Here is a 26,531-nt window from a genome sequence, read left to right on the forward strand (position 1 = left end):
TATTCGGGGCTTTTTTCCATTCCATACGAAATTGGAGATTGCCTTTTCCATCTCGTTGAAGAATGGGATTGGTATTTGTATTGGGATTGCATTAAATATCATTTTTAACATAATTGTAAATGATACTGTGTGTTTGGTTTTTTAAAATTTTATTTCTGTAATTTTCTTTGTTAGTGGAAAGGAATCCAACTGACTTTTATTAATTAATATTGTATTTTGCAACACTGCTGAACTTCCTTCTTGATCCAGGAGCTTTCTTATGGAATCTTCAGGATTTTTTATGAATATTTTCATGTTGTCTGCAGATAGAAATAAATGTTAAGAGGTTGTAGTGTTTGTGTGTGTATATCTTCAAATGCCCACATTTTAACATAAAAAGAACTACATGAAATGAAACATGCAAATTTGTAAAATATTTTATATATGTTCAAATATGGTATAGTCAGAGCTCTAGTATCATGTGTAACAGTTGGACTTATTCCTTGATTTGCTACATATCAGCTGTATGACTTTTTATCTCCCCAAAACTCAGTTTCTTCATTTTGTAAAATAGAAAGGGACACTTGATTCATAAGATTTTTATTAGGAATGTTGTCCAGTGCCATCTAATTGAGTACAACTCACAGAGACACTATGAACAACAGACCTGAACCCCTGTTATCCTGTGCCATCTTCACCGACTCAGTAAGGGATTGTACTGCCAGCACAAAGGTACACAGTTCTAATCCACCACCTACTCTGTGAGAGAAAGACAGTCTCTTCCCATACAATTAACTACCTCTGAAAAACTGTCCGAGGAAGAGCTATGGGACAATTCCAGCTTACTCTATACAACAACAACAGTTATTAAGAATAAATTAGATTATAGAGAAGAAGGTACCTCTAAAATCCTAAACAAAATACAAGTAGCCTTTAATTCTGATCTATTTTTGATTATCAAAAATATATCAACAAAGGAAAAGAACCATATGATCATCTCTATTGATGTAGAAAGGTTATTTGTTAAAAGACACCTTTTCCAGATAAAAACTCTCAGCAAATGGAAATAAGAAATTCTTCTCTGTAAATAAAGGCCTATCTATGTACAATCAATAGCTAATGCTCAACACAGACACAGAAACTTCTCCATGAAAACAGATGTGAGACAAAGATGTGCATCATTACTACTTTTATTCAAATTGTCCTGGAAGTTCTAGCCAGACTAATCAGGCAAGAGAGAGAAAATAAAAGCATCCAAATTGAGAACCATCTCTGTTTTCAGAGAACATGAAACTATTCATAGAAAATCCTAAAGATTTCACAAGAAAGCTGCTGGATTGAGAAGAAGAGTTTAGCAGTGTTGCAAAGTACAGAATCAACACACAAAAGTCAGTCGGATTCCTTTCCACTAACAAAGAAAATTCCAAAAATAAAATTTAAAAAACAAAAAACACATGGTATTATTTACAGTTATGTTCAGAATTATAAAATACCTAGGAATAAACCTAACCAGGAATATAAAAGAAAACAAACAAACGAACAAAAATACTATTATAAGAAAGTGGAAATGATCCAGAAACCATTAAAAGAAGATGGAAGAATATACAGAGTCAGTCATTACCAAAAGGAATTGGTTGACACAGAAGGATTTCATGAAACAACGTATGAGCAAGAGCCTGTGGTGAGGAAATAAAAAGTTCAGGCTGCTCTGAAGGAATTGGCAAACAAACAGGGCCCCAGGAATTGACGGCATGCCAGTTGACATAATTTCAATAAACGGACACTGCCCTGAATGTGCTCACCAAGTTGTGTCAAAAAATCTGGAGGACAACCACCTGGCCAACTGACTGAAGAGATTCATATTTGTTCCCATCCCAAAGAGAGGTGATCCAGCAGAGTGCGGAAATTATCGAACAATAGCATTAATATCATATACAAGTAAGATTTTGCTGAAGATTATCCAAAATTAACTGGAACAGCACATCAGCAGAGAATTGCCTGAAGTGCAGGCTGGGTTTAGAAGGGTTCGTGATACTAGGGATATTGTAGCCAATTCTAAATAAATATTGGCCGAAAGCAGGGAGTACCGAAAGAATGTCTATTTCATTGACTATGCAAAGGTGTTTGACTGTGTGGATCACAACAAACTGGCTGACTCTGAGAAGAATGGGAATCCCAGCACACTTGATCATGCTAATGCAAAACCTATACTTTGACCAGGAGGCAGTCATCCGAACAGAACAAGAACACTGCATTTTTCAAAATTGGGAAAGGCACATGCCAGGGATGTGTCCTATCTCCATACTTTTTCAATTTATATGCAGAATAGATTATTCGGAAGGCTGGCTTTTTGAGGAGGAATGTGGCATCAGGATTGGAGAAAGACTGATCAACAATCTGCGTTATGCAGATTACACAGCCCTGCTTGCTGAAACTGAGGAGGACCTAAAGTGCTTGCTGCAGAAGGTCAAGGACTGCAGCCTTCAATATGTATTGAAATCAATATCAAGAAAACAAAGATTTTCACCACTGGACTGATTGGCAGCATCATGATAGATGGTGAAGCGATTGAGATTGTTAACAGCTTCAGTTTGTTTGGCTCCATAACACTTTTGGTACCAGAAGCCAGAAAATCAAAAGACTGATTGCATTGGAAACTCCTTAGAGTGCTGAAGAACAATAATGCCAGTCTAGAGACTAATGTATACCTAATCCAGGTGATGGTCTTTGTAGTTACTTGCTCTGTATCAGAAAGCTGCACAATAGCTAGGGGCTGATAGAAGGAGAATTGATGCCTTTGAGCTGTGGTGCTGGAGAAGAGTATTGAATATACCTTGGACCACCAGGAGAACAAACAGGTTCATCCTGGAGAGCGTGAAATCAGGCTCCTCTTTGGAGGCAAGGATTCTGAGACTTTGACATACTTTGGGCATGGAAGGACCAGTCCTTGAAGAGGGACATCATGCTTGGGAGGGTAGAGGGACAGCTCAAGGCAGGAATACCCTCGAAGAGATAAATTCACTCTGACTGGGGTAGTGGGGGTAGGTGTGTCCGAGACAATATGATTGACTCAGGATAGAGCAGAGTTCAGAGCTGTTGTACATATGGTCCTATGAGTTGCAAGCAACCCAACGGCACATAAAAACAAAAACAATGGTAATTTTATAGTACTGATTCATTGAATATATAGTAACAAAAAAAAAGTTCGAGAATTTTTTCAAGTTTTGGAAAAGGAATGACAGCCAGAAGCCACCGAACCTCTAAGCAGAGTATTATTAGTTCAGGATAAAGCCAGCACTTTTTTTTTTTTTGCAGTGCCTTGTAGTGCTAGCAGGTGGCGTGAGTGCTCCACATGGCTATTTTAAAAATATTTATGAGCTTGTGGCATAAACATGTATTTTTTTAACATTGAAGTATGTGAACATGACTTTTAAAACAGTTATTACAGTAAGACTAGTTTTGCTACTCTTTTTTTCTTGGTCCACTTGTTACATAAAAAGCTGGAACACCTAACATCTCTACGCCGTACATTTTTAAACTTGTTTTAGAATTTTGTTTTTTAAAAGTCCCCTTTTACTGGACTCCTTGTTAGTATAAATAATATTATCATTTTTACTAAGCAAATATATCAGTGTAGTTTTTTAAAATGTCTTTTCTTTTTTTTTAAGGTTAAACTTTCCAGTCTGAATTTAGATGATCATGCAAAGAAGAAGCTTATTAAACTCGCGGGAGAGCGATACTGCAAGACTACAGATGTGCTTACCATCAAAACAGAGAGGTAGATTGATCGCATGTGTGGCTGTGCTGTCCTCTAGACCCTGACAGATCTTTTGTAAAGAAACTGCATTGAAAGAGAGGGTAGTCTCTCTTTACGAAGCACATTAATTCAGAGAAGTCATGTAATCAGTAATTCAAAATTTTGGAGCTCTGGTGGCCTAGTTTTAAGAAGCTGCACTGCAATCCCAAAGGTGTGCGGTTCGAATTCACTAGATGCTCCGCTGGAGAAAGAGGAGAAAACTCCTCCTGTGCCAGTTGGATCCAGTTCGACAGCACACCAAATTAAAAAGAAATAAATAATTCATAATTTTAAATATCCTCACGTTAACCTGCTGGTGCTATGATCTTGATGTGCATGGAGAAGCTTATCAGATTAAGTTCTTGTTATTTTTAGTCTTGAATTTAGTATATCTAAAGCTGATGAAGGATGTAAGTATGATTTGCTAGTGAATAACGCTTAGATACTTTTTAGCAAGTAAAAATCCATAGACATAGTTAAGAATTAAAATTATTTAGTTATATATGTGGAAATAACAGTAAAAATTTATAGACATAGCTCAGAACTAAAATTATTTAGTTACATATATGGAAATTGAATTTTGTTGAAGTTCTTTTGTAAATAAGCATAGTTTTCAGAACTAAAGTAGAAGTTTTTAAAAGCAATGTTAAGTTTATCTTATAAATATGGCAAATTAAGTCGCTTTGCAGTTGAGGCAAAGCAAGCTTGTGGTGTATTTTTACGAAATAGTTATTTTATTTCTGGAATTGTACTTGATTTCTAAGTTATATCACAACAGAAAGACTTGTTTTTGGAGAAAGGGGCAAGTGTGAGTGATCTTTGTCTCCTTTTTACCTTCCCTTTCTGCTTTCAAAGCATTTGGAAGTATCAATCTAAATGATATTTTATCATGATTTTAGTGAGAAGAAGTAACATGACACATATATAGAAATATCCAAGCACAACGACGTTAAAAACCATGATTTCATTTATTACAGAAGAGAAATGGATTTGAAATATGTTAGTAATATTTTCTTTTACTGTGTTGAGCTTCATCTGACATACTTTGGACATGTTGTAAGGAGAGACAGGTCCTTGGAGAGGGACATCGTGCTTGGGAGAGTGGAGGGATGGCGCAGGAGGGGAAGGCCCTCTATGAGGTGGATTGATTCAGTGACTGGGGTACTCGGGATGGGTGTGTCAGGGGCAGTGCAGTTGGCACAGGATAGAGCAGGGTTTAGTGCTGTTGTACATAGGGTCGCTATGAGTCTCAAACGACTCACCGGCACATAACAACAACAACAACATGTTGAGAAAAATTACTGGTAATATTAGTTATACAACTTAAAAAATAGAGAGTATTTTCATTTCAAATCCTCTCTGTTTTTGGCATGTACAGGTGAATTGTTATTTTATGGTAACATTTTTTAAGAGTAGAGTATTATTAAAAGCTTTAGTATAGTGCCAGAATATTATTAAAGCTGCTTGACACATGATTGCTTTATTTCTGTACTTATATGAAAATTGTTATTTTCTATGTTACTCTAAAAGTTTATTTTGCTTTGCCATATGTATGTAGAAGCTTTATGCAGTATTATATTATTACTTTCACTTTAAATATAATAGCAGCAGTATAGCATTATAAAATGGAACTGGAGTTGAAAATAATACCAGTGTTCAGTATCCTCAAGTAGTGACTTTCTTAGTATGTTTATGGAGTTGTAGTTTAAATTCACATAATGAAAGGCAGGAATATCCCTTTAAAAGTTATTCTCTAAGTTTAGTACATGGTATATTATTCTATATACTTTGTGTTTTGAATTTTGACTTCCTTTCTCTCTTTTGAAGGTGCCCTTTAAAGAGACAGAATTATGATTATGCAGTGTATCTACTAACAGTTTTGTACCATGAATCTTGGGTAAGTGATTTTGTATGAATGTTTAATAATTTAATCATTGATGTTAACTTTTTATAACAATTTATGAGATGGGTACTCAGCGGAGTGTTTTAGCAACTGCTGCATAAGCTAAACATGTATGTAATGTCATACGTAACATCTTGAGATGACCATACTCAGGATCTTGAGCTACATAAAGTATGCCATCTCAGAAACGTACAAAAATAAGGTAACTAAGATATCTTTAAAATTCAGAGTTTTTTTAACTTTGGTTAGATAATTCCGTTTTGAACTTGATTTTTTTTGTTGTTGTTGTTGATTTTAGTTGGAAGTTGTCAAGTTTGTGGAACAGTAATCATTTCAGTATAAATTGCAAGTTTAAAGTTCATCCTGTTTTCTAAATAGTCTGCAAAATAAAGCCCAAGAAACTTTGTGGAAAGGTTTTTAAAGGTTTATTTTTAAATTTTAGTTAACACCTAGTCTTTGACGTGACTTTCACATGTTGTTAAGTGCCGTCAAGTTGTAGATGACTCATAACGACCCTGTGAACAGAAGACCTGAAAACTTGTATAACTTTCATCGTTTCTCTAAGTTCATAGAGTTTCAGGAGGCAAGCTATTTTCGAAGTGAATGCCTTTACTGCTTCTAAGCCTATTCTAATCAGGGAGCTCTGCCAAACTGTCCACCATGGGTAACTGTTATCACGTTTGACACATCAGTGTCCCAGTGTTTAGCATCATAGCAACCATGAGTTACCTCTGTACAGCAAATGGACTGACCAGTGCTATACCCCTTAGAAGAATGCTTGGCCAAAAACAATTAAAACCAGGCCTGAGTGCCACAGATTAATATCACCCACCTTTTGCTTGGTAGCATAACTTTCTATCCACCAGGCCCACAGAGCTCTCTCTATGACTCACAGCAGTTTTTTGCACAACAGATTTACCCTTGCCCTATCCTACACCATCCCCACAGTCTGAGACATGCTCGAACCCATTGTTACAGTCACTGTCTCTTGCACATTAGGGCAATTAATTGCTTAAATATTATTAAAAATAGGCCTCTGTCTGACTGAGCTTACTGAATTTTAGTAGAAGCACACACATTTATAAAAAATTTTGCTGTGCTTGAGTATCAGCTCTCCTAAAGTTGGTAACTAATATGTTTAGTAACAAAGTTGAAAAAATTCTTTTGAAAACTTAAAAATAAATGTGTACACAGATTTATTTACTTGGTGACTAGCGTTCTCAGCATAGGCAGTGGACGTCTGTTTGTTGTTAGGTGCTGTCGAGTTGAGTACAACTCATAGTGACTCTATGAATAAAGATCCGAACCCTACTCTATCCTGTGCCATCCTCACACTTCCTGATATATTCATACTAATTATATATTTCTTTCTATACATCCGATAAATACCAGGAATATTTGGAGGAATGGTACTATCTCTCTGTTCAAAGGGCTAAACGTGAAAGGAATTAGAGTTGTGTTGTTTTTTTAAAAAATGACACTTAAGTACAAAAATTGGAAGCAATAGTAAGAGATATCAGTTCAATGAATAGAAATTCTTTAACAGGCATCCAAAAATGGACTGATAGGTAGAAAATGCTGCATCTCTTGGTCTTTTAGTGAGTTGTTGTTGTTATGTGCCGTCGAGTCGCCTGCAACTCATAGCGACCCTATGTACAACAGCCCAAAACTCCGCTCTGTCCTGTGCCAATCACACTGTCTCTGACACTCCCATCCCAATTATCCCAGTCACTGAATCAATCCACCTCATAGAGGGCCTTCCTCTCCTGCGCCGTCCCTCCACCCTCCCAAGCATGATGTCCCTCTCCAAGGACCGGTCTCTCCTCACTACATGTCCGAAGTAAGTTAGACGGAGCCTCAGAATCCTTGCCTCCAAGGAGCCACCCGGTTTAACCCTCTCCAGGACAAATCTATTTGTTTTCCTAGCAGTCCATGGTATTCTCAGTACTCTTCTCCAGCACCACAGCTCAAAGGCCTCAGTTCTCCTTCTATCCTCCTTGGTCATTGTCCAATTCTCTGATGCATAACAGGTGATTGCGAAGACCATGGCCTGTATCAGACGCACCTTAGTCTCCAGAGAGACACCACTGCTCTTTAGCACTTTGGAGAGGTCCCTAACAGCAGACTTTCCCATGGCAATGCACCTTTTAATTTCCTGGCTGCTGATGCCAAGACTGTTGACTATGGAGCCAAGCAAACTAAAGCTGTGTGCAATCTCAATCTCTTCACCATCCATCCTGATGCTGCCGATTGGTCCAGTGGTGAGAATCTTTGTCTTCTTGACATTGAGCCTCAATCCATATTGCAGGCTGCAGTCCTTGACACTCTGCAGCAGGTGCTTCAGGTCCTCCTCAGTTTCAGCAAGCAGGGTTGTGTCATCCGCATAATGCAGATTGTTGATAAATCTCCACCAATCCTGACCCCACATTTCTCCTCATAGAGCCCAGCCTCCCGGATAATCTGTTCTGCATATAGGTTGAAGAGGTATGGAGATAGGATGCATCCCTGGCATACGCCCTTCCCAATTTTGAACCATGCAGTGTTCCCTTGCTCTGTTCTGACAACTGCCTCCTGGTCCAAGTATAAGTTTCGCATTATAACGATCAAGTGTTCTGGGATTCCCATTCTTCTCAGAGTCAGCCACAGTTTGTTATGATCTACACAGTCAAATACCTTTGCTTAGTCTTTATATCTGTGCTTTTAGTGAGAGCATAGTAAAATGTCATTTTAGTTGAATTGGTTTTTGGAAGCTCCTTTTAGACCTAAAATATGACAATCTTTGAATATATATAGCTAATCTGGAAACCACTCAGCATTTAGTAAACAACTATAGTAAAATAGATGTAACACAAACAAGATAATTGCAAAGTGAAAGAAAAGAAAACTTTGTTGCAAGGTGAATAAAGAACAGAGAAGAGCTGGTAGCTTTTCTTTTGATATTTCTCATTGTCATATGTAGCTGTATTTTCTTGTTCCTTGCTTTAATAGCAATATTATAATACTAGTTAATCTTTCTTTCCTGCCAGTTGATTTTAGAAATGCCTTTGGCTTAGGTAATTAAATTCTCTTTTGAACCAGCAATATACCTGAATTAACTGTAGCTCTATAACTGCCTCTCAGCGAGTTAATACCAAATAATAAAAGCCAACCAGTTTTGAGTCCCTTGTTTTGCCAGCAGCCTGTAAAATGAATTTGCCCCAAAGGAAATGACAAGCATAAATAAATGCACTGTAAGTTGACTTGTTGAATTTTTGCTATGGATCCATGATGTGGAATCCAAACAAACTTGTATGCTGAATTCATTCAAGAAGCCGTGCCTTTGATCTTGACTATTCATTACTTTGATGCCAGAATAAGTTGCCATGAACTACTGTCCTGAACAGATACCATTAAATAATTTCTATATTAGACTTGGCTTTTGATCTCGTCTAAAGAAATATCATCAGCTAAGAAATTTTTTTAAAGAGTATGCAGATGAGCTGTGGTATTTTGCAGGAGTGCTGAAACAGAATTTTTACTGAATAAAAATCCTTTTATTTTTATTCTTTATTTCTGTTCTTTCACTAGCATGGAATTCATACTTGAAGTTGGTGTCACCACCTGTTATTTAATATTTAGAGCATCCCTTTTGAATTCATTGCTTTATTTTAGTTTTTAAAATAGAATTTTATTTTGGTTGTTGAGACTGTACACAGTAAAACATATGCCAGTTCAACAGTTTCTCCACAGTTTTGTAATAGTGATTGTATTCTTTTAGTTGTGCAGTTATTTTTACCTTTCCTTTTCTGAGTTGTTCCTCCTTTGTTAGCTCCTTGCCCTCTAAGTTTCCTGTCTAATTGCATTGCTGTTGTCAATTTATTATTATTTTTTGTGTGTGTGGGTGTGTGTGTGTGTACTGTCAAATCAGATCTGACTGGTACAGGAGGAGATTGCCCTTCCTTCTCCAGCAGAGCATCTAGTGGATTTGAACCGTGTACCTCTGGGATTGCAGTGCAGCTTCTTGCCGCTAGGCCACCAGAGCTCCTCTTTTGTCAATTTGATTTGATTCCATACAGATTTTAAAAGCATGTAATGTTCAAGGAAGACTTCCCCCCTAATTATGCTAATGTGTCAGGCTGCTAACCACAAGGTCAGTGGTTCAGATCTCTTTGAGAGAAAGTTGGTTGGTTTCCTCTTGTAAAGATTTACAGCCTCAGAAACGCAATGCAAGGTCATGATGAATCAGAATGAACTTGAAGGCAATGGCTATTGTTTTGTTTTTAAGAAGAGTTAAGGAAATATATTTGGTTTAAATGGCAATATGCATAGGGATTCATTCTACTTTTATGACTTGGGGAAATCTGGGGTCCATAAAATTTACAAATCAATCTGTATTTCCTCTGTTTTGATCAAAGATTCTACTCTAGAATCTTCTGTAGAATCTTCAATAAAAACACTGTATGGTGGCCATGCAGCATGTGGATCTTCTAGTTTAATGGCAGAGATGCACATGGAGGCAGGTAGCCACATATTGTGCATTTTCCTCTTGTTCCTGGACTCTTGTTCCAAGCATATAAAGACCTTCTCCCCCACTTTAGATGATTATTTTTAAGCTGTTAAGTCCCCAAACTATGTCTACGTATACATTCAGATACATGTATATGTTACACGTGTGCATTTATTGTGACATGCACATTTATGCACTTTTAAATTAGTGCAAACTTTATAGATGCTATGAAGACCTGGCATAAAAAGAATTATTACAAGTTCTTCATTTTATGTGTGGAGAAATGAAGGCTTAAAAGAGAAGGCAAGTACTTGCTCAAGGCCACAGAATTTTTAGTGGAAGTCAGATTGAACTGCAGATCAAAGGTTCTTATTCTTTCCCAGGTACCATATTATTTAGTTTAATTCAATTTTGAATTCCATCATCAAGTATTATGAAATAGAAATTAAATCAATCCTGGAACTTATGCATCTCAACTTTAACTATTTACTGTTAATTTACCCACCCCATATCCTCTTTCCCCCTCAGGGTCACATCAGACTGATCTGGGGAGCTTTTCACACTTAGAGATGCCTGGGCTTTACTGACTGAGCTGCTGAAGTGCACATGTGTGGAGCTTTAAGTGACTGTGGGTGATTCTGATGCTGATCTCTGACTGGATAGGCATACTTATTTGGAGGCTGGTACACCTCTTAAGACAGTTTTTATATATGTCTGTCTAGGGCCAAAGTTAAGACTGAAGTGGAAATGAGAACGAGAGGGGCACAATATGAAGGATTTTGTCTTATCATCCATCCATGGACATTTAGAATTGATACACAGGCAGTAGGTGACCATTGTAGATCCTTACGTTCCTGTTCTTTTCCACTTGGTGGCTTACATCGTGCACCTGAGATATAGACTATTTTCTCCTCTCTTCCTTTTCCATGATAACCAATTCTTCAGGGCTTTTCTAGTTTTGCCTTTAAATATCCATTTAAACTCTCCCTCTTATCCCTAGCACTGAACTCCCTGTTTGAGTAAGTCTTCATAATTTTTTACCTGAATAACTATTATACCATCTAATTCTCTGTCTCATTTGCTGTTAAGAGTAATTTTTCTAATAACAAATCTATGTCCTCTTTCTTCATAGAATCTTTCAGTGATTCCTCATTACCCAGGTTAAAATCTAAACTCCTAGCAAGCACATCATTCACAACCATTTGTCACCTCAGTGACAGCTATCTAGCAAAGATAGGTCTGTACTCTGTACCTCAGCTATAATGAATTTACTGTGCTTTGTCATATTACATATGCTTTGCTTTACTTAGAACCCTCTTTTGAAATCGATCGGTCTCATAATGTCATATAAACCTTCTCGCATACTTCAGTTTTAATCTTTCTTAGATGTTTCTTACTCATCCTTTCTCCTCCCTTAGTATTTTATATTTAATTGTGAGCTCTGGTGGCCTGGTTGGTAGGGAATTACACTGCCAACCCAGATGTCAGTGGTTTGAACCCACCAGCTGCTCCTCAGGAGAAAAATAGGCAATCTTCTCTTGGGAGATTTATAACTTCTGAAAACCCTCTGGAGGTCAGCTGTGAGTCCATTCTGACTTTGATGATAATGAATTTTGATATGGCTTACTGGCAAGAAGCTGCGCTGCAATCCCAAAAGGCACGTGGTTCAAGGCAGCCGCTCCGTGGGAGAAGGATGGGCAGTCTCCTCCCATGTGATTAACTGCCTCTGAAAACCCAGAAGAGGGTCAGCTGTGGGTTGGTTCTGACTTGATGGTACACAACAACAACAACAAATACAATCCCATTAGAGTAAAAGTTCACCTTGAGCAAGAAGTGTATGTTTATTTCCTTCATCTTTGTTTTTCCTTGATCTAGTGCTGTCCTAGGGAGCTCTGGTGACTTAGTAGTAAGGAGTTGTGTTGCCAGCCCAAAGGCAGGCAGCTCGAATACACCAGCCACTTCATGGGAGAAAGATGTGTAATCTTCTCCCATATAATTTACTGCCTTTGAAAACATGCTGAAGGGTCAGCTATAAGTTGCTTCTGACTTGATAGTACATAATAACAACAGTACATACAGGGTCTGGAATACAGGTACTCCCTGACCTAATTGTGTTCCATTTACTTCATGGTAAATAATTTCCAACATAGGTCTTTTGGAGTTGGAAACATTGCATATAAACTCACAGATACATGTATACATGTGCATTAGTAACAGTAAGATCTAAAAAGAGGGAAAAAAGCACAGAAAAAAACTCCAAGTCTCTTGTACACGATGCACGTTGTGACTCAAATATATTACAGGCTGGACATTACTTGTATTAGCACTCAGTAAATTTAAAAATATGTATAATGAATAGAACTCCTTGGCATACTCAGTTCAGAATTTAACTTTGGGAGCTGAATGAATTTCCCTCTCCTCCCCCTAAAACATAGACTTCTGGCTCTTTTTTAAAAAATTATTTTCAAATTCAGGTTTTAAAATTTTTAATAGTTTAACTGTATTTCCTCTTACAGCACAAAGGCTTACTTATAACCATGAAAAGTGGAATATTACTATGATTCACATCCGAGGCAACAGAATTTTAAATAAGATGCTAAGAGGTGACAAATTTGTGTTTTTAGTGGCGGAAATCTTTTTATGCTTTGCGTTACATCAGAACTTATTGGCCATTGCTGTAATTAACTAATGTTGTTTTTTGTGTTTAATTTGTACTTACAAGGAGAGGAAAAAGATGACAGGTTCAAATTAAATCATTCTTTCATCTTTAGATATTCTTATACCATATCTATGTTTATATACCTTAGGACATGTTCTGCCACTAACTAATGATCTGGGGCAAAGTATTTAATTACTTTAGGCCTTAATTTCTTTGTATATAACATATAAACAATCTGATTACTGCATAAGGTTGTCGTTGTTAGGTGTCATCGTGTCCAGGAATGACTCAGTGACCGTGCAAACAAGAGACCTGAACTCCGTTTTATCCTGTGCCATCTTCACAATCTCTGACACTTGAACTCATTGCTGCAGTCACTGTGTCAGTCTTCCTGGTTGAGCACCTCCTCTTTCACTGACCCTCCACCTTTCCAGGCATGATGTCCTTTTCCAACGAACAGCCTCTCTGAGCAACAGTCCCAAAGTATGAAAAAAAATGAGATGAAACTTTGCCATCATTGCCTCCTAAGAGCACTCTGATTGCACCTTCTCCTAGACATACCTTTGTTCTTTATTGTTCTTTTGGCAATCCATGAGATACTCAGTGCTCCTCTCTAACACCACAGTTCAAAGGCATGAGTAAAGTTGTGAGTGTTAATCAGGTTACTTTATGTAAGGCATTTAGAACAGTGCCTGGTTCATAGTAAGTAGTCTTATAGCTTTTCAGCCCCATCTCTTGCCATTTTCTGCACAGTGATCTTCCTTCAGCTTCTTAAATACACTGAGCTGTTTCCTTCCTCATGGTGTGTATACAGGTGCTATTTTATTTTTTTATTGTGAAATCATAATCTTCACTTGACTCCTAATCTAAGTCAAGTCTTCCGCTAGATTGGAAGTTCCAAAAGAACCCAATACCTGGCACAATAGTGGTTGTTACCTAAATATTGTATAAATGTTATCTAAATATTGAATAAACGAGTGAGTGAATAATTAAAACAGCTGTGGAAAAGAGAACAGAATTAAGTGGAATGGAAGGTTATTACTTATAAGGTTGTAGACTTGGCTCAGGGTAAGGGGGAAAATATGCGTATGTGCATGTGCATGTGTATATCATGGAAATTAAATCATGAAATGATAAGTACTTAATTATTAAAATAGCAATTTATTAGTTAGTTGAAGTCTTTGTCAACGTGATGGATTTTCATTTACAATGATATATTTAATTGCCTCGACAATTTGAGTATAGGATTTCTGGTGTCCTAGTGGTAAAAAATTGTGCTGTAATACCAAGGCCCACAGTTCAAATCTACCAGTTACTCTGCAGGAGGATGGACAGTCCCCTTCTGTGTGATTTACAGTCTGAAAACCCACTGGAGGGTTAGTTATGAGTTTGTTCTGACTTGGCATAAAACAACAGACTGTGTAGTTGGTAATACTTTAAAAATAAAGCATTCTGAAAAAAAGTAAAGCATTCTAACTAGGCTTTAAAAAAATTCTTAAAACGACTGACTCCTTCAGCACTACGTAAGTCATGGTTCAAAATTATAAGTACAACTTTATCACAGTAGTGTTTAAAGAATAGACCTAGAAGAATGTTTACACCAAGTGTCACCGGTATTGGTTGATTTTTCTATCAAGGATGCTTTAGGCAGAATATTGAATGATCTAGGAGGTATTAAAAGAAGATGGAAGGAATATACTGAGTCACTGTATCTAAAGGAATTGGCAGATACAGAAGAATTTCATGAAATAACATTTGAGCAAGAGCCTATGGTGATGAAGGAAGAAGTTCAAGCTGCTTTGAAGGAAATAGCAAAACATAAGGCCCCAGGAATACATGGTATACCAATTGACATATTTCAGCTAACAAATGCTGCCCTAGATGTGCTCACCAAGTTGTGCCAAGAAATCTGGAGAACAACAACTTGACCAGCTGACTGTAAGAGATCTATATTTGTTCCCATTCCAAAGAAGGGTGACCCAGCTGAGTGCGGAAACTACAGAAAAATCTCATTGATTTCACATGCAAACAAGATTCTAATGAAGATTATCCAAAAATGAATGGAACAGTACATCAGCAGAGAACTGCCAGAAGTCCAGGCTGGGTTTAGAAGGGGTCGTGGTACCAGGGATATTGTAGCTGATGTTAGATGGATCTTAGCTGAAAGCAGAGAATACCAGAAGAATGTCTATCTGTGTTTCATTGATTATGCAAAGGCATTTGACTGCGTGGATCATAACAAACTCTGGCAAACTCTGAGAAGAATGGGAATCCCAGAACATTTAATTGTGCTAATACGAAACCTATACTTGGACCAAGAGGCAGTTGTCAGAACAGAGCAGGGTAACACTGCATGGTTCAGAATTGGGAAGGGTGTACACCAGGGTTATGTCCTGTCTCCATACCTTTTCAACCTGTATGCAGAGCAGATTATCCGGGAGGCTGGGCTCTGTGAGGAGAAATGTGGGGTCAGGATTGATGAAAGATCTATCAACAATCTGCTTTATGCAGATGACACAACCTGCTTGCCGAAACTGAGGAGGACCTGAAGCGCTTGCTGCAGAGGGTCAAGAACTACAGCCTCCAATATGGATTGAGGCTCAATGTCAAGAAGACAAAGATTCTCACCGCTGGACCAATTGGCAGCATCAGGATGGATGGTAAAGAGATTGAGATTGTTCACAGCTGCAGTTTGCTCGGCTCCATGGTCAACACTCTTGGCACCAGCAGCGAGGAAATTAAAAAAACGTATTGCGATGGGAAAATCTGCTGTTAGGGACCTCTCTAAAGTAATCAAGAGCAACGGTGTTTCTCTGGAGACTAAGGTGCGCCTGATACAGGCCATGGTCTTTGCAATCACTTGTTATGCATCAGAGAGTTGGACAATGACTAAGTAGGATAGAAGGAAATTGATGCCTTTGAGCTGTGGTGCTGGAGAATAGTATTGAATGTACCATGGACTGCCAAGAAAACAAACAGATTCATCCTGGAGAGGGTTAAACCAGGCTACTCCTTGGAGTCAAGGATTTTGGGGCTTCGTCTGACATACTTTGGACATGTTGTAAGGAGAGACAGGTCCTTGGAGAGGGACATCATGCTTGGTAGGGTGGAGGGACAGCGCAGGAGGGGAAGACCCTCTATGAGGTGGATTGATTCAGAGACTGGGGTAATCGGGATGGGTGTGCCACAGGCAGTGCGATTGGCACAGGATAGAGCAGGGTTTAGGGCTGTTGTACATAGGGTCGTTATGAGTTGCAAACGACTCGACGGCACATAACAACAACAACAACAATAGAATTAAAAAAATTTTTAGTCCTTCTACTTCTCAGTAATTTCCATGTTTACGATGAATATGTATATAGAACTCGTTAGAAATCTGTTCTGGATTGTTGTCCCTTCCGTATTAACTCCATGTTTTTAAGAAACCCATATATAGATAAATATCACACTTTTTGCTTAAAGACATTGAGGTTATTAGAGAAAAGGTTTTAGAAAGAAAGTAAACCAAAAGGGCAATTTAAAATAGCATAAATGTTGAAATATTCCAGAATTGTTACTTTTAAGTATGACTTCTTGAAAAGATACTTCATATTTGTAATCAAGACTGGGCCATTTTGGCTATAGAATGTCCAGTTGGCATGTACCATAGTTCTACAAAAAAACAGGTCTGCTGTATGTTTGAATCTAAAAGGTTTAAGTTTCACAGATTCTGTCCTTTTTCTCTCTGGACCTTGTTCCAAGTGACGTAAATCATCATTTTTATGCTGACAGCTCTAAGCTGTTCCCATCCTTATCTTTCCCCTAAGCACTCCTGTATTAGATGAGCCTTCTTTGTGGCAAGTGACAGAAACTCACTCAAGCCAGTGTAAGCACAGGGGTGAGGACGTGGCGAGATCTCCAGAGTGGACAAGAGCAAGGGCTAGGACACTGGTAGGGCTCCTTTTAACCTCTGGGCTCCACTGCTTTCTAGGCACCTGCCTCTTTAGACGTCAGTCTTCTTCTCCAGTACTTAGAGCAGAAAGCGTGACCTTGACGGTTTGGAATGTACCAAAGAAAGCAGTAAAATAAAAATCTAAATTTTCTCTCTGGTTCAGATTTCAGAGAGACTCTCTGCTTTAGCAAGGCAACTATGTAACTCTGGCCAGAATTTAAGAAAATCCAGATAAATCTAAGAGATACTGACCTTTCCAAAAAACCGGTCTCTTAATTGCTTGTCTTCTAATTGTTAGAAACAAGATAATAACACTGGATGGTAGAACTGTGAAGTAATGGATATTGTCTTGAAGCATTTTAAACATTTCCAAGAGTAGATAGAACCTGTGAAGTATTTGTTTTGTTAAAGAGGTTGACATTTATTCCTTTTCCCTCATATTACCATAAAAACAAGTCGTGTTAGGGTAATTTGCTAGCTTTTATTCCAAATGTACAAATCCAGAGTTTGACTGTAAGAGAAGCTTTTTTATCAATACAGTTTTGGTGGAGGAGCAAATGAAATTATTTCACAGCTCCCTTTGTCTTCTCCACACCAAGCTTAGAACTTTCTAACCAGATAAAATAAAGAGACAAAGTTGATTTTCATAGATTTTATATTAGCAGTCCTTGTGGCACAATGGTTAAGTGAAATGCTTTGCTACTAACCTGGTGGTTAGCACTCACATATATTGCAGAAAATACATATTTCAGTCAGAAAGAGAGATCATTCTACCTCTCTGAAGATTTATAGTGAATACCTTTTAAGACAGTTTCCATGTCCTGTAGAGTTACCGTTAATCAAAATCAATTCCATAGTTGATGTCAGCTGGAAACAGTATTTATAGACCAGAGAGCGAGGCATTGTTCCTAGCCAGAAATTCAGACGAAGCCAACAAAAGGGGGGGAGCTGAGAGTACTGCTTCCCCACTTTTGACTCAGACATTGGGGATCAGAGGAAACACCTGACGTTCTGTAGGTTTCTTTTGAAGGAAACGTAACTGTTTTGAAGGATTTGAAGGAGGATTTTTGTCTCCGTGGGGACATCTCTGGAGTGAGGAGAGCTCTCCTGAAGTGCTTCCTTCAGTTGTGGATTTGCTGAAACAGTGACGTCTCTAGAGCATGTCTGTGTATGTCTGTGTATGTATGCAGCGTCTTCTTTTCCTTGGAGGGACAAACTTTCAGTGCTTTTGGGATGTTGTAAGTCTCTTCCTTACCTCTTGTAGTGGCAATGGGAGGGTGGCACATTAGAGACATGATTTGTTTACCTTCTTTTCATTGCACACTTAGCCTTGGTGCTCCAGCTTTTTAAGCTAGAGTTTCTTTCAAGGGGTTCTTTTAAAGGTAGAAAATTATTCTTTACAACTTTGTAAATATTTTTCTCTTTTAATACTTTAAAAGTGTTACTTCAGAGACTTACCACTATAAAACTTGTTACTCAGACTAGTCAAAGATGTTCTGAGCCTATAGCTCATAGTATTGTTATGTGTTCATCTGGAAAGAATGTGACTGGGATTCTTCTGCACTTTTCTAAACTGGAGCAAATTACGTATTAGCCATGTTGTTTTGTGTTGTTTTTTTTTTTTAACAGAATGTTACATAATTATTTAAATCATAAATCTGAATTACATTACTAAAATACATTAACTGTTTTTTAAAATAACATAGTAATCATTTTATGTAAGGAAAACAATAAGAAAAAACAAAAGAAAAATTCCATTATGGATCTAAGAAATAAAGATTTTAACAGCAAAAAACCTAGAATATGTGAAGTCATGACTAAAAGTCACTTCTGTATTTTTCAGTTTTCTTATAGTAGTCTTCTCTTGCATCCCTGTAGGCCTATCAGAATGGTAAATATGGTTATCTTGCAACTCTTGTTATTTTTAACCTCAAATGTGAAGTAATGATAGAACTAGGAATTACAAGCCAAAATGAAAAGAAAAATGAATTTTTTCTTTTTCCTGGGAGACAATGACATTTGAAGGCAGATAAAGAATAAATTCTATGGGTAGAGTTAGTGAGTGCTAATGGAGCTTGAGGAAGCTCTGGTGGCCTAGTGATAAGGTGTTGCACTGTCACCTCACAGGCAGGAGGTTTGAATCTACCAGCTGCTCTGTGAAAGAAAGATGGGCAGTCTCCTTCCATACAGTTTACAAACCCACTGGAGGGTCACCTATCAGTCACTTCTGACTTGATGACACAACAATGGTAATAGAGTTTGATAGCCCTGTGGTCACTTGATAGAATATGCAGCCCCAAAGCTATTGATCCATATGGATACCAGTGCTGGATACAGAAAAGGCATCAGAGTGCACATATGACTTATTGGCCATCAGCGCTCCAGTTTTGCAAACATCTCCCACCACTACCACCAAAATCAGTTTAACTAAAAACCAGAACAACTTTGTTCTTGTGATAATATTTCTCTTAATTCAGACCTTGTTTCTTCTTTCAGAAAACTGAAGAATGGGAGAAAAATAAGACTGAAGCAGACATGGAGGAATATATTTGGAATAATAGTTCTTCAGAAAAAAATGCCTTGGAGACACTTCTTCAAATTAAAGCTGCTGATAAAAATATGAAAGTAAATAAAGAAGAGCTCCTTGGTACTAAAGAAGTTGAAGATTACAAAAAGTCTGTTGTCTGTCTTAAGAACGAAGGGGAAGATGAAAATACCATTTCTCAGTATAAAGAATCAGTGAAGAGACTATTGAATTTGTCATGAAGTGGAAAAATCAGCATGATTTCTTTTGTGATATGTATTTAAGTGCTAACCTAGCTTGATATAACATTAAAAGTATTAGAAAAAAAATAACTTGTTTATTATAAGAAGTTATCATCCTTTTCATTCTTTCTTGGGACAGTAGCAATAATTATTCAGAAATATTATTGGGCCTTTAGACTAGTCAGAAAGTCTGTCAAAAGTATTTTGATTTTATATCTACTGTAGGAAATTTTATATACATATATGACTACTATTTTTCCACTTGTTTTCTTTCTTTCCCTGTAAATCAGCATTTATTGTTTTGAGTAACCATCTTTATCTGGGAAGCTCTAGAGGCGTAGTTCGTAGGGAGTTGAGCTGGTAACCCAAAGGTGACACCTCTCTGGCTGTTCCAATCCCCACTTGGGAGAAAGATTAGCAGTCTCCTGCTGGAGAGTCGTTCTGACTCAGTGGCATTGAGCCTGAGTTTTACTTTTCCCCCATAAATTAACATTTACTGGTTAGTTTATTTAAAACTTTTTGAATTAAAAAAAGGGTGGGTTTTTTGTTTGTTTGTTTGTTTTTAGGAGGGGGAGTTTTATTTGGGAAGCAGAGGCCCAGGAATGGTGCTGGGGCCTGCTGCTGTTGCTCTTTTCTTTCACATAGTTGCGATCTCCTCATTCTGTTGTTTGTAGTTGCCATTTCTAGTTAGAAGTGGAGCCTCAGGGGGCCTTTCTAGCCTATTATGGTTCTTCCATCCTTCATTTTTAGAGTCACTTTATGTTGATGCTGCACATTTTAGCATTTTATTTTCTGGACTTTCTTTGATAAACTCAAATTTACAAAATACTGAGAGTTGAGATTAGCCTTATTTCTTCCTCTGGATGCCTCAAGTTACAGCTGAAAAAGAGAAACTTAGCAAGAGAAAAGCTATAAAGACCTTGGATTTAATTGGGGTTTGAGAAGGATGTAGAATAATTGGGGGAAATGAGAACACCTTAAGAAACATGCCATTTCATTTTGCTGTCAATTCTGTATTTTCCAGTATATCTCTTAAGTCAATTCTTAGTATTCCAAGGTTGTGAATAAGTGATTATATTTTAAATTGAAAGAAAATTTAAAGTACCAAATTGAAAAGAATCTTGAGAATTAATTTTCTTAACAGCACAGAGAAAGCCAAAGGAAATTTCAAAACAGTTGCAGAAAAGGCTGATGAAAATCAAGGATGAATTGGTGTCAGTAAGTCCAAAGGTCCATAGATTGTAAAGCCCAACAGTACAGCCCTCTGTATACTACAGGACAGAGGGGCTGTGCTGCATTCTGTTGGAAGGTGTGTTGTTATTGTTAGGTGCCGTCGAGTTGACTGCAACTACAGCAACCCTAACAACAGCAGATCCGAACTTTCCCATATCCTGCACTGTCATCACAGTATCTTGAGCCCATTGTTACACGAGGATCTTCCTCTCTTCCATCTACTTTTCCAAAATCATGTCTTTTTTCAAGGACTGACAACATGTCCAAACTATAGGACATGAAGTTTTACCATCTTTGCCTCCAAAGAGTATCCTGGCTGTATTTCTTCAAAGACAGATTTGTTTGTATTTTTGGCAGTTCATGGTATATTCAACACTCTTCCCTAACACAGTTTAAAGATACTGATCTCCTTCTGTCATCCTTATTCATTGTCCAACTTTCACATGCAAATGAAGCAATTGAAAAGACTATGGCTTAGATCAGGTACACCTTAGTTTGAAACTACTGTCCTAAAAAAAAAAACACAAAAAAACCCCTACTGTCCTTACTCTTTAGCACTTCAAAGAGGTTCCTGACAACCTACTTTTCCTAATGCAACATGTCTTTTGATTTCTTGACTTCTGGTATCAGGGGTGTTGACGGTGGATCCAAGTAAAATGAAATCCTTGATCATTTCATTCTTTTCTCCATATATCCTCAGTTGTGTATATGAGGAATTTTGTTTATTTGATGTTCAGCTGTATTCCATCTTGAAAGCTGTAGTTATTAATCTTGAGTAGATGCATGAAGTTGTCTTTACTTTCAGTGTGCAAGGTCTGTCATCTGCATAATGCAGGGTGCCAATGAGTATTCCTCTATCCCGAGACCATATTCTTCATGAAGTCCAGCCTCTCGAATGATTTGCTTAGCAGATTGAATAGGTATCTTTTCATGATCTTAAATCATGCAATATTCCCCGTGATGGGTTTTGGACAACTACTTTTTGTATAGGTTTTGCATGAGCACAATTCAGTGTTCTGGAGTTCCCATGTTCAGTGTTGTTATTTGTTAAAGTTCACATAGTCATACCTTCGCATAGTCAATAAAACACGAGTTATCATCTTTCTGGTATTCTCTCCTTTCAGCCAGCATCCATCTGACATCAGCAGTGACATCCCTTGTGCCATGGCCCCTTCTGAATCCAGCTTGAATATCTGGCAGTTTCCTGTTGGTGTATTATTCCAACCATTTTTGAATAATCTTTTAACAAAATTTTACTAGCATGTGATAGTAATGGTATTGCACAATAATTTCCACATTCTGATGGGTCTCTTTTTTGGACTGGGAACTAATTTGAAACTTTTCAGTCGGATATGTAACCATCTTCCAAGTTTCTTGGACTAGGCTAATGAGCATGTCCTGGGCTGTGTTTATTTGTTGAAATACCTTAACTGAGAGTCCATCAATTCCTTGGACCTTATTTTTGTCAGTTCTTTCAGTGTAGCTTGAACAATTTCTTTGCCACCATTGGTTCTTCCTGAAATCATATGCTACTTTCTGAAATGTTATATCAGCCGATTCTTTTTTTGTACAGTGACGATTCTTCCGTCTTCCTTTGATACTTCCTATATCATTCAAGATTTTGCCCATGAAATCCTTCAGTATTGCAACTTGATTTCATTTTGTTTTTCATTTCTTTTCATTTTAGAAACCCTTTTGGTTTTCTAACTCTAGTTCTTTGTATATTTTGTTATACAACTTTGTCTTTTTGAGATGCCCTTTGAAATCTTCTAGAAGGAATTGCAAATGAAAAACAGTAGATAAAAAGGAATTTTCAGATCCAGTCTAGTGCACCACCTTATAAAAACTTTAAAGTCTCCATATATATACAGACCCATATGGAGTTAAGGGAAAATTTAATGCAGAAACAAGATTTTTAAAGGAACTGTTTTGAAAACCAGAAGATTGTCTATTAGGAACCTGTGAAGAGTTGATACATCAAGGTGCTTCATGTGCAGGGGAAAGCAGATGGAGCTCTTTTAAGCTGCAGCCATTGCTCATTGGTACAATCTCAAAGCTCTAAGAATAACACAAAACTGTTCCAGAAAGATAATAAAAGTTATAATGATGTTAGCAGTAATTAAGCATCACAGTTTGCCCTTAATTAGACCCTTGGGTCTCTAAGTGGAACATGAGGTTTGTACTCAGTCCTAAAGGTTAATGGGTTTAAATAAGTGCTGCCAGTGGGAGTGCAGGAGAAGGGCCTAGCAATCGACTTCCATGAAGATCACAGTCACAGTAATGCTGTGGCCACTGCTCTGTAACATGGGATTGTCATGAGTCAGCATCAACATGATGGCAACAGGTTTATGTTTTTGCCTTTAAAAACTATTAACAATAATCCATACAGCAAAGTTTCTAAGGGATACTTTATAATGTACTGAAATAGTTTAAAGTTGAAATTAATATAGTGTGGAAATGAAACACAGCTAGTAGGAAATAAAGCAGTTAGTTTCCTTAGTTATAGGGACATGTCATGGATCTTCCTCTGGTGACCTAGTGGTAAGTAGCTGTGCTGCCATCCCAAAGACATGTGGTTCAAATCCACCAGCTGCTTCACAGGAGAATGATAAGAAGTCTCCTTCCTTGTAGTAAACTGTCTCTGAAAATCTGCTAGAGAGTTAGCTATGAGTCAGTTCCATCTTGACAGTACACAACAATAACCTCCCCAAGTACACATACGTAATGATATAATAGGAAAGCTTAGTGATGAACTGATAAACAAAACAATTGATTACCAAGAAAAAAAAAAAGGTAGGATGTAATACCTTTAATCCCATCCTGGCTTCTGTCTAATGTAAGAGTTTCCCTGTGTGTGGCTGCATCAACTTTTGTCTTAAAAGGAGAGAGAAGCCAGTAGGGAGGGCAGACTTCAGTCAACACCAAGAAAGACCGGAAGTAGAAATGTCCTTTGGACCCCAGTCCCTGTACTAGGGAGCTCTCCACTTTCTGACACTGGGTAAATTCAAACCACATAGAGATGTCCAAGGAATGCTGAGCCTACAAAGGCTGAGGGAAAGAAGACCTTCCCAGAACTGACAGAATACCCTCCCCCATAGATGACAACCTGCATTGGACTTCTGGCCTCCTAAATTGAGAGAGAATACATTTCTACTTGACAAAGACATCCACTTATAGTAGAGCAGCACTAGATAACTAAGGCAGGTGCTTTAGTAAGGATTTCTTTGCATATTTTCTTTCTAGTATTGGTGCTGGTATTTTCCAATAGGACAGTTCCTGAGTTGGCTTTTGTTTTTTTAAAGGGCTGCTAGTTGGAAGCAGGAGTGGCCTCCACTCCCTAAACAACATACCTCTGGAAACTATGAACTTTGAGAACTGACAATAGTTATAGAAGGGCTTCAGGCTTTTTGTTCATAGGGTCACTGTGAGTCGTGCTCAACTCAAAGGTAATCTGCAACAACAGTTGTAATGCTGGAGAGATTTCAGGATGAGATGGGTATGACACTTTGCCTTAGTTATTGCCTCTGTTCTCAGGTTTAAGTTTCTTACTTGGAAGTTTTGGTCCATGTGACTTCTAGCAAGGACATGAGTTCTACTTATGCTTGTTTTTCCCCTTGGCTGACCCTTTGCTCTACTTCTCCAGGCTGCATACTCAGCTTATCTGATGTTCAAAGGTACAGGCTGAAGAAGAGAGAGGAGTTTATTTTCCTACAAAGTTAAATTTGTCTTTCTCAAATGACAATCTTTTCTATGAAATCATATCAACTTTAGAGAATGAATACAATTCTGAGAAGCCAAAAAAGAAGTAAAAGCATTTTTTAGCAACTCTAACGTATAAAGTGACATTAAAACAATTCATGTCAACTCATTTAGAAGGCAAATAGCATAGGCAATACTTTATAAAAAAGAATGTACAAATAATTTTTAAAGACAACACCTTATTTAAAGACAGTTTTGTTGTTATGTGCTGTTGAGTCGCCTGCAACCCTATGTACAGCTCTGAGCCCTGCCCTGTCCAGAGCCTGTCTCACTAATTTTGACACACCTGACCCCATTTGCCCCAGTCACTGTATCAGTCCATCTCATCTGGAGTCTTCCTCTCCTGCACTGTCCACCCTTCCAAGCATGATGTCCTTCTCCAAGGACCAGTCTCTTCTGCCTATGTGCCCAACGTATGTGAAACAGAGCTTCAAAATCCTAGCCTCTGAGGAGAAACTTGATTTCACCCTCTCCAAGACAGACCTATTTGTTTTCTTGGCAGTCCATGGTATGTTCAAGACTCTTCTCCAGCACCACAATTCAAAGGCTTCGATTCTTCTGTCATCCTTAGTCATTGTCCAGCTCTCAGAAGCATTAGCAAGTAATTGTGAAGACCACGGCCTAGATTAGTAGCACCTTAGTCTCTAGATTAACATTGTTGCTTTTCAGAACTCTAGAGAGGTCCCTGACAGTAGATATTCCCAATGCAACTCCTCTTGATTTCGTGACTGCTAAGAGTGTTGATTGTGGAACCGAGCAACCTTTCATTGTTAACAACCTCAATCTCTTCATCTATTATGGTGCTGCCACTTGAACCATTGGTGAGAATCTTTGTCTTCTTGATGTTGAGCTTCAGTCCATATTCAGCCCTAGACCTTCTGCAGCAAGTGCTTCAGAACTTCTTCAGTTTCAGCAAACAAGATTGTGTCATCTGCATAACGTAGATTGTTTATGAGTCTTCCTCCAATCTTGATGCCACACTTCTCATAAAACTTTGCTTCCCGAATGATCTGTTCAGCATGTTGTTGTTGTTGTTGTGTGCCATCGAGTCGCCTGCGACTCATAGCAACCCTATGTACAACAGCCCTAAACTCCGCTCTGTCCTGTGCCAGTCGCCCTGTCTCTGACACTCCCATCCCAATTATCCCAGTCACTGAATCAATCCACCTCATAGAGGGCCTTCCTCTTCTGCGCCGTCCCTCCACCCTCCCAAGCATGATGTCCCTCTCTAAGGACGGGTCTCTCCTCACTACATGTCCAAAGTAAGTTAGACGGAGCCTCAGAATCCTTGCCTCCAAGGAGCCACCCGGTTTAACCCTCTCCAGGACAAATCTATTTGTTTTCCTAGCAGTCCATGGTATTCTCAATACTCTTCTCCAGCACCACAGCTCAAAGGCATCAGTTCCCCTTCTATCCTCCTTGGTCATTGACCAACTCTCTGATGCATAACAGGTGATTGCGAAGACCATGACCTGTATCAGACGCACCTTAGTCTCCAGAGAGACACCACTGCTCTTCAGCACTTTGGAGAGGTCCCTAACAGCAGATTTTCCCATGGCAATGTGCCTTTTAATTTCCTGGCTGCTGGTGCCAAGACTGTTGACTATGGAGCCAAGCAAACTAAAGCTGTGTACAATCTCAATCTCTTCACCATACATCCTGATGCTGCCAATTGGTCCAGTGGTGAGAATCTTTGTCTTCTTGACATTGAGCCTCAATCCATATTGTAGGCTGCAGTCCTTGACACTCTACAGCAGGCACTTCAGGTCCTCCTCAGTTTCAGCAAGCAGGTTTGTGTCATCCGCATAACGCAGATTGTTGATAAATCGTCCACCAATCCTGACCCCACATTTCTCCTCATAGAGCCCAGCCTCCCGGATAATCTGTTCTGCATATAGGTTGAAAAGGTATGGAGATAGGATGCATCCCTGGCATACGCCCTTCCCAATTTTGAACCATGCAGTGTTCCCTTGCTCTGTTCTGACTACTGCCTCCTGGTCCAAGTATAAGTTTCGCATT

General features: G+C 38.3%; 1 protein-coding gene across 1 annotated transcript in view; it reads left to right on the forward strand.

Moving 5' to 3' along the window:
- The window catches only part of MRPS35 (mitochondrial ribosomal protein S35), a 56,709-nt gene extending 37,189 nt beyond the window's left edge, over positions 1 to 19,520 (forward strand). The window contains exons 5-7 of the mRNA XM_006895092.1: positions 3,648 to 3,757; positions 5,603 to 5,672; positions 19,251 to 19,520. Of these exons, the coding sequence (XP_006895154.1) occupies positions 3,648 to 3,757; positions 5,603 to 5,672; positions 19,251 to 19,520 (450 nt within the window). The remainder of the gene's footprint in view (positions 1 to 3,647; positions 3,758 to 5,602; positions 5,673 to 19,250) is intronic.
- The last annotated feature ends 7,011 nt before the right edge of the window (positions 19,521 to 26,531 follow it).

The sequence above is a fragment of the Elephantulus edwardii genome, unplaced genomic scaffold, assembly GCF_000299155.1.
Source record: "Elephantulus edwardii isolate Elephantulus edwardi_28Jun2011 unplaced genomic scaffold, EleEdw1.0 scaffold00157, whole genome shotgun sequence".
NCBI classification, from domain to species: Eukaryota; Metazoa; Chordata; class Mammalia; order Macroscelidea; family Macroscelididae; genus Elephantulus; species Elephantulus edwardii.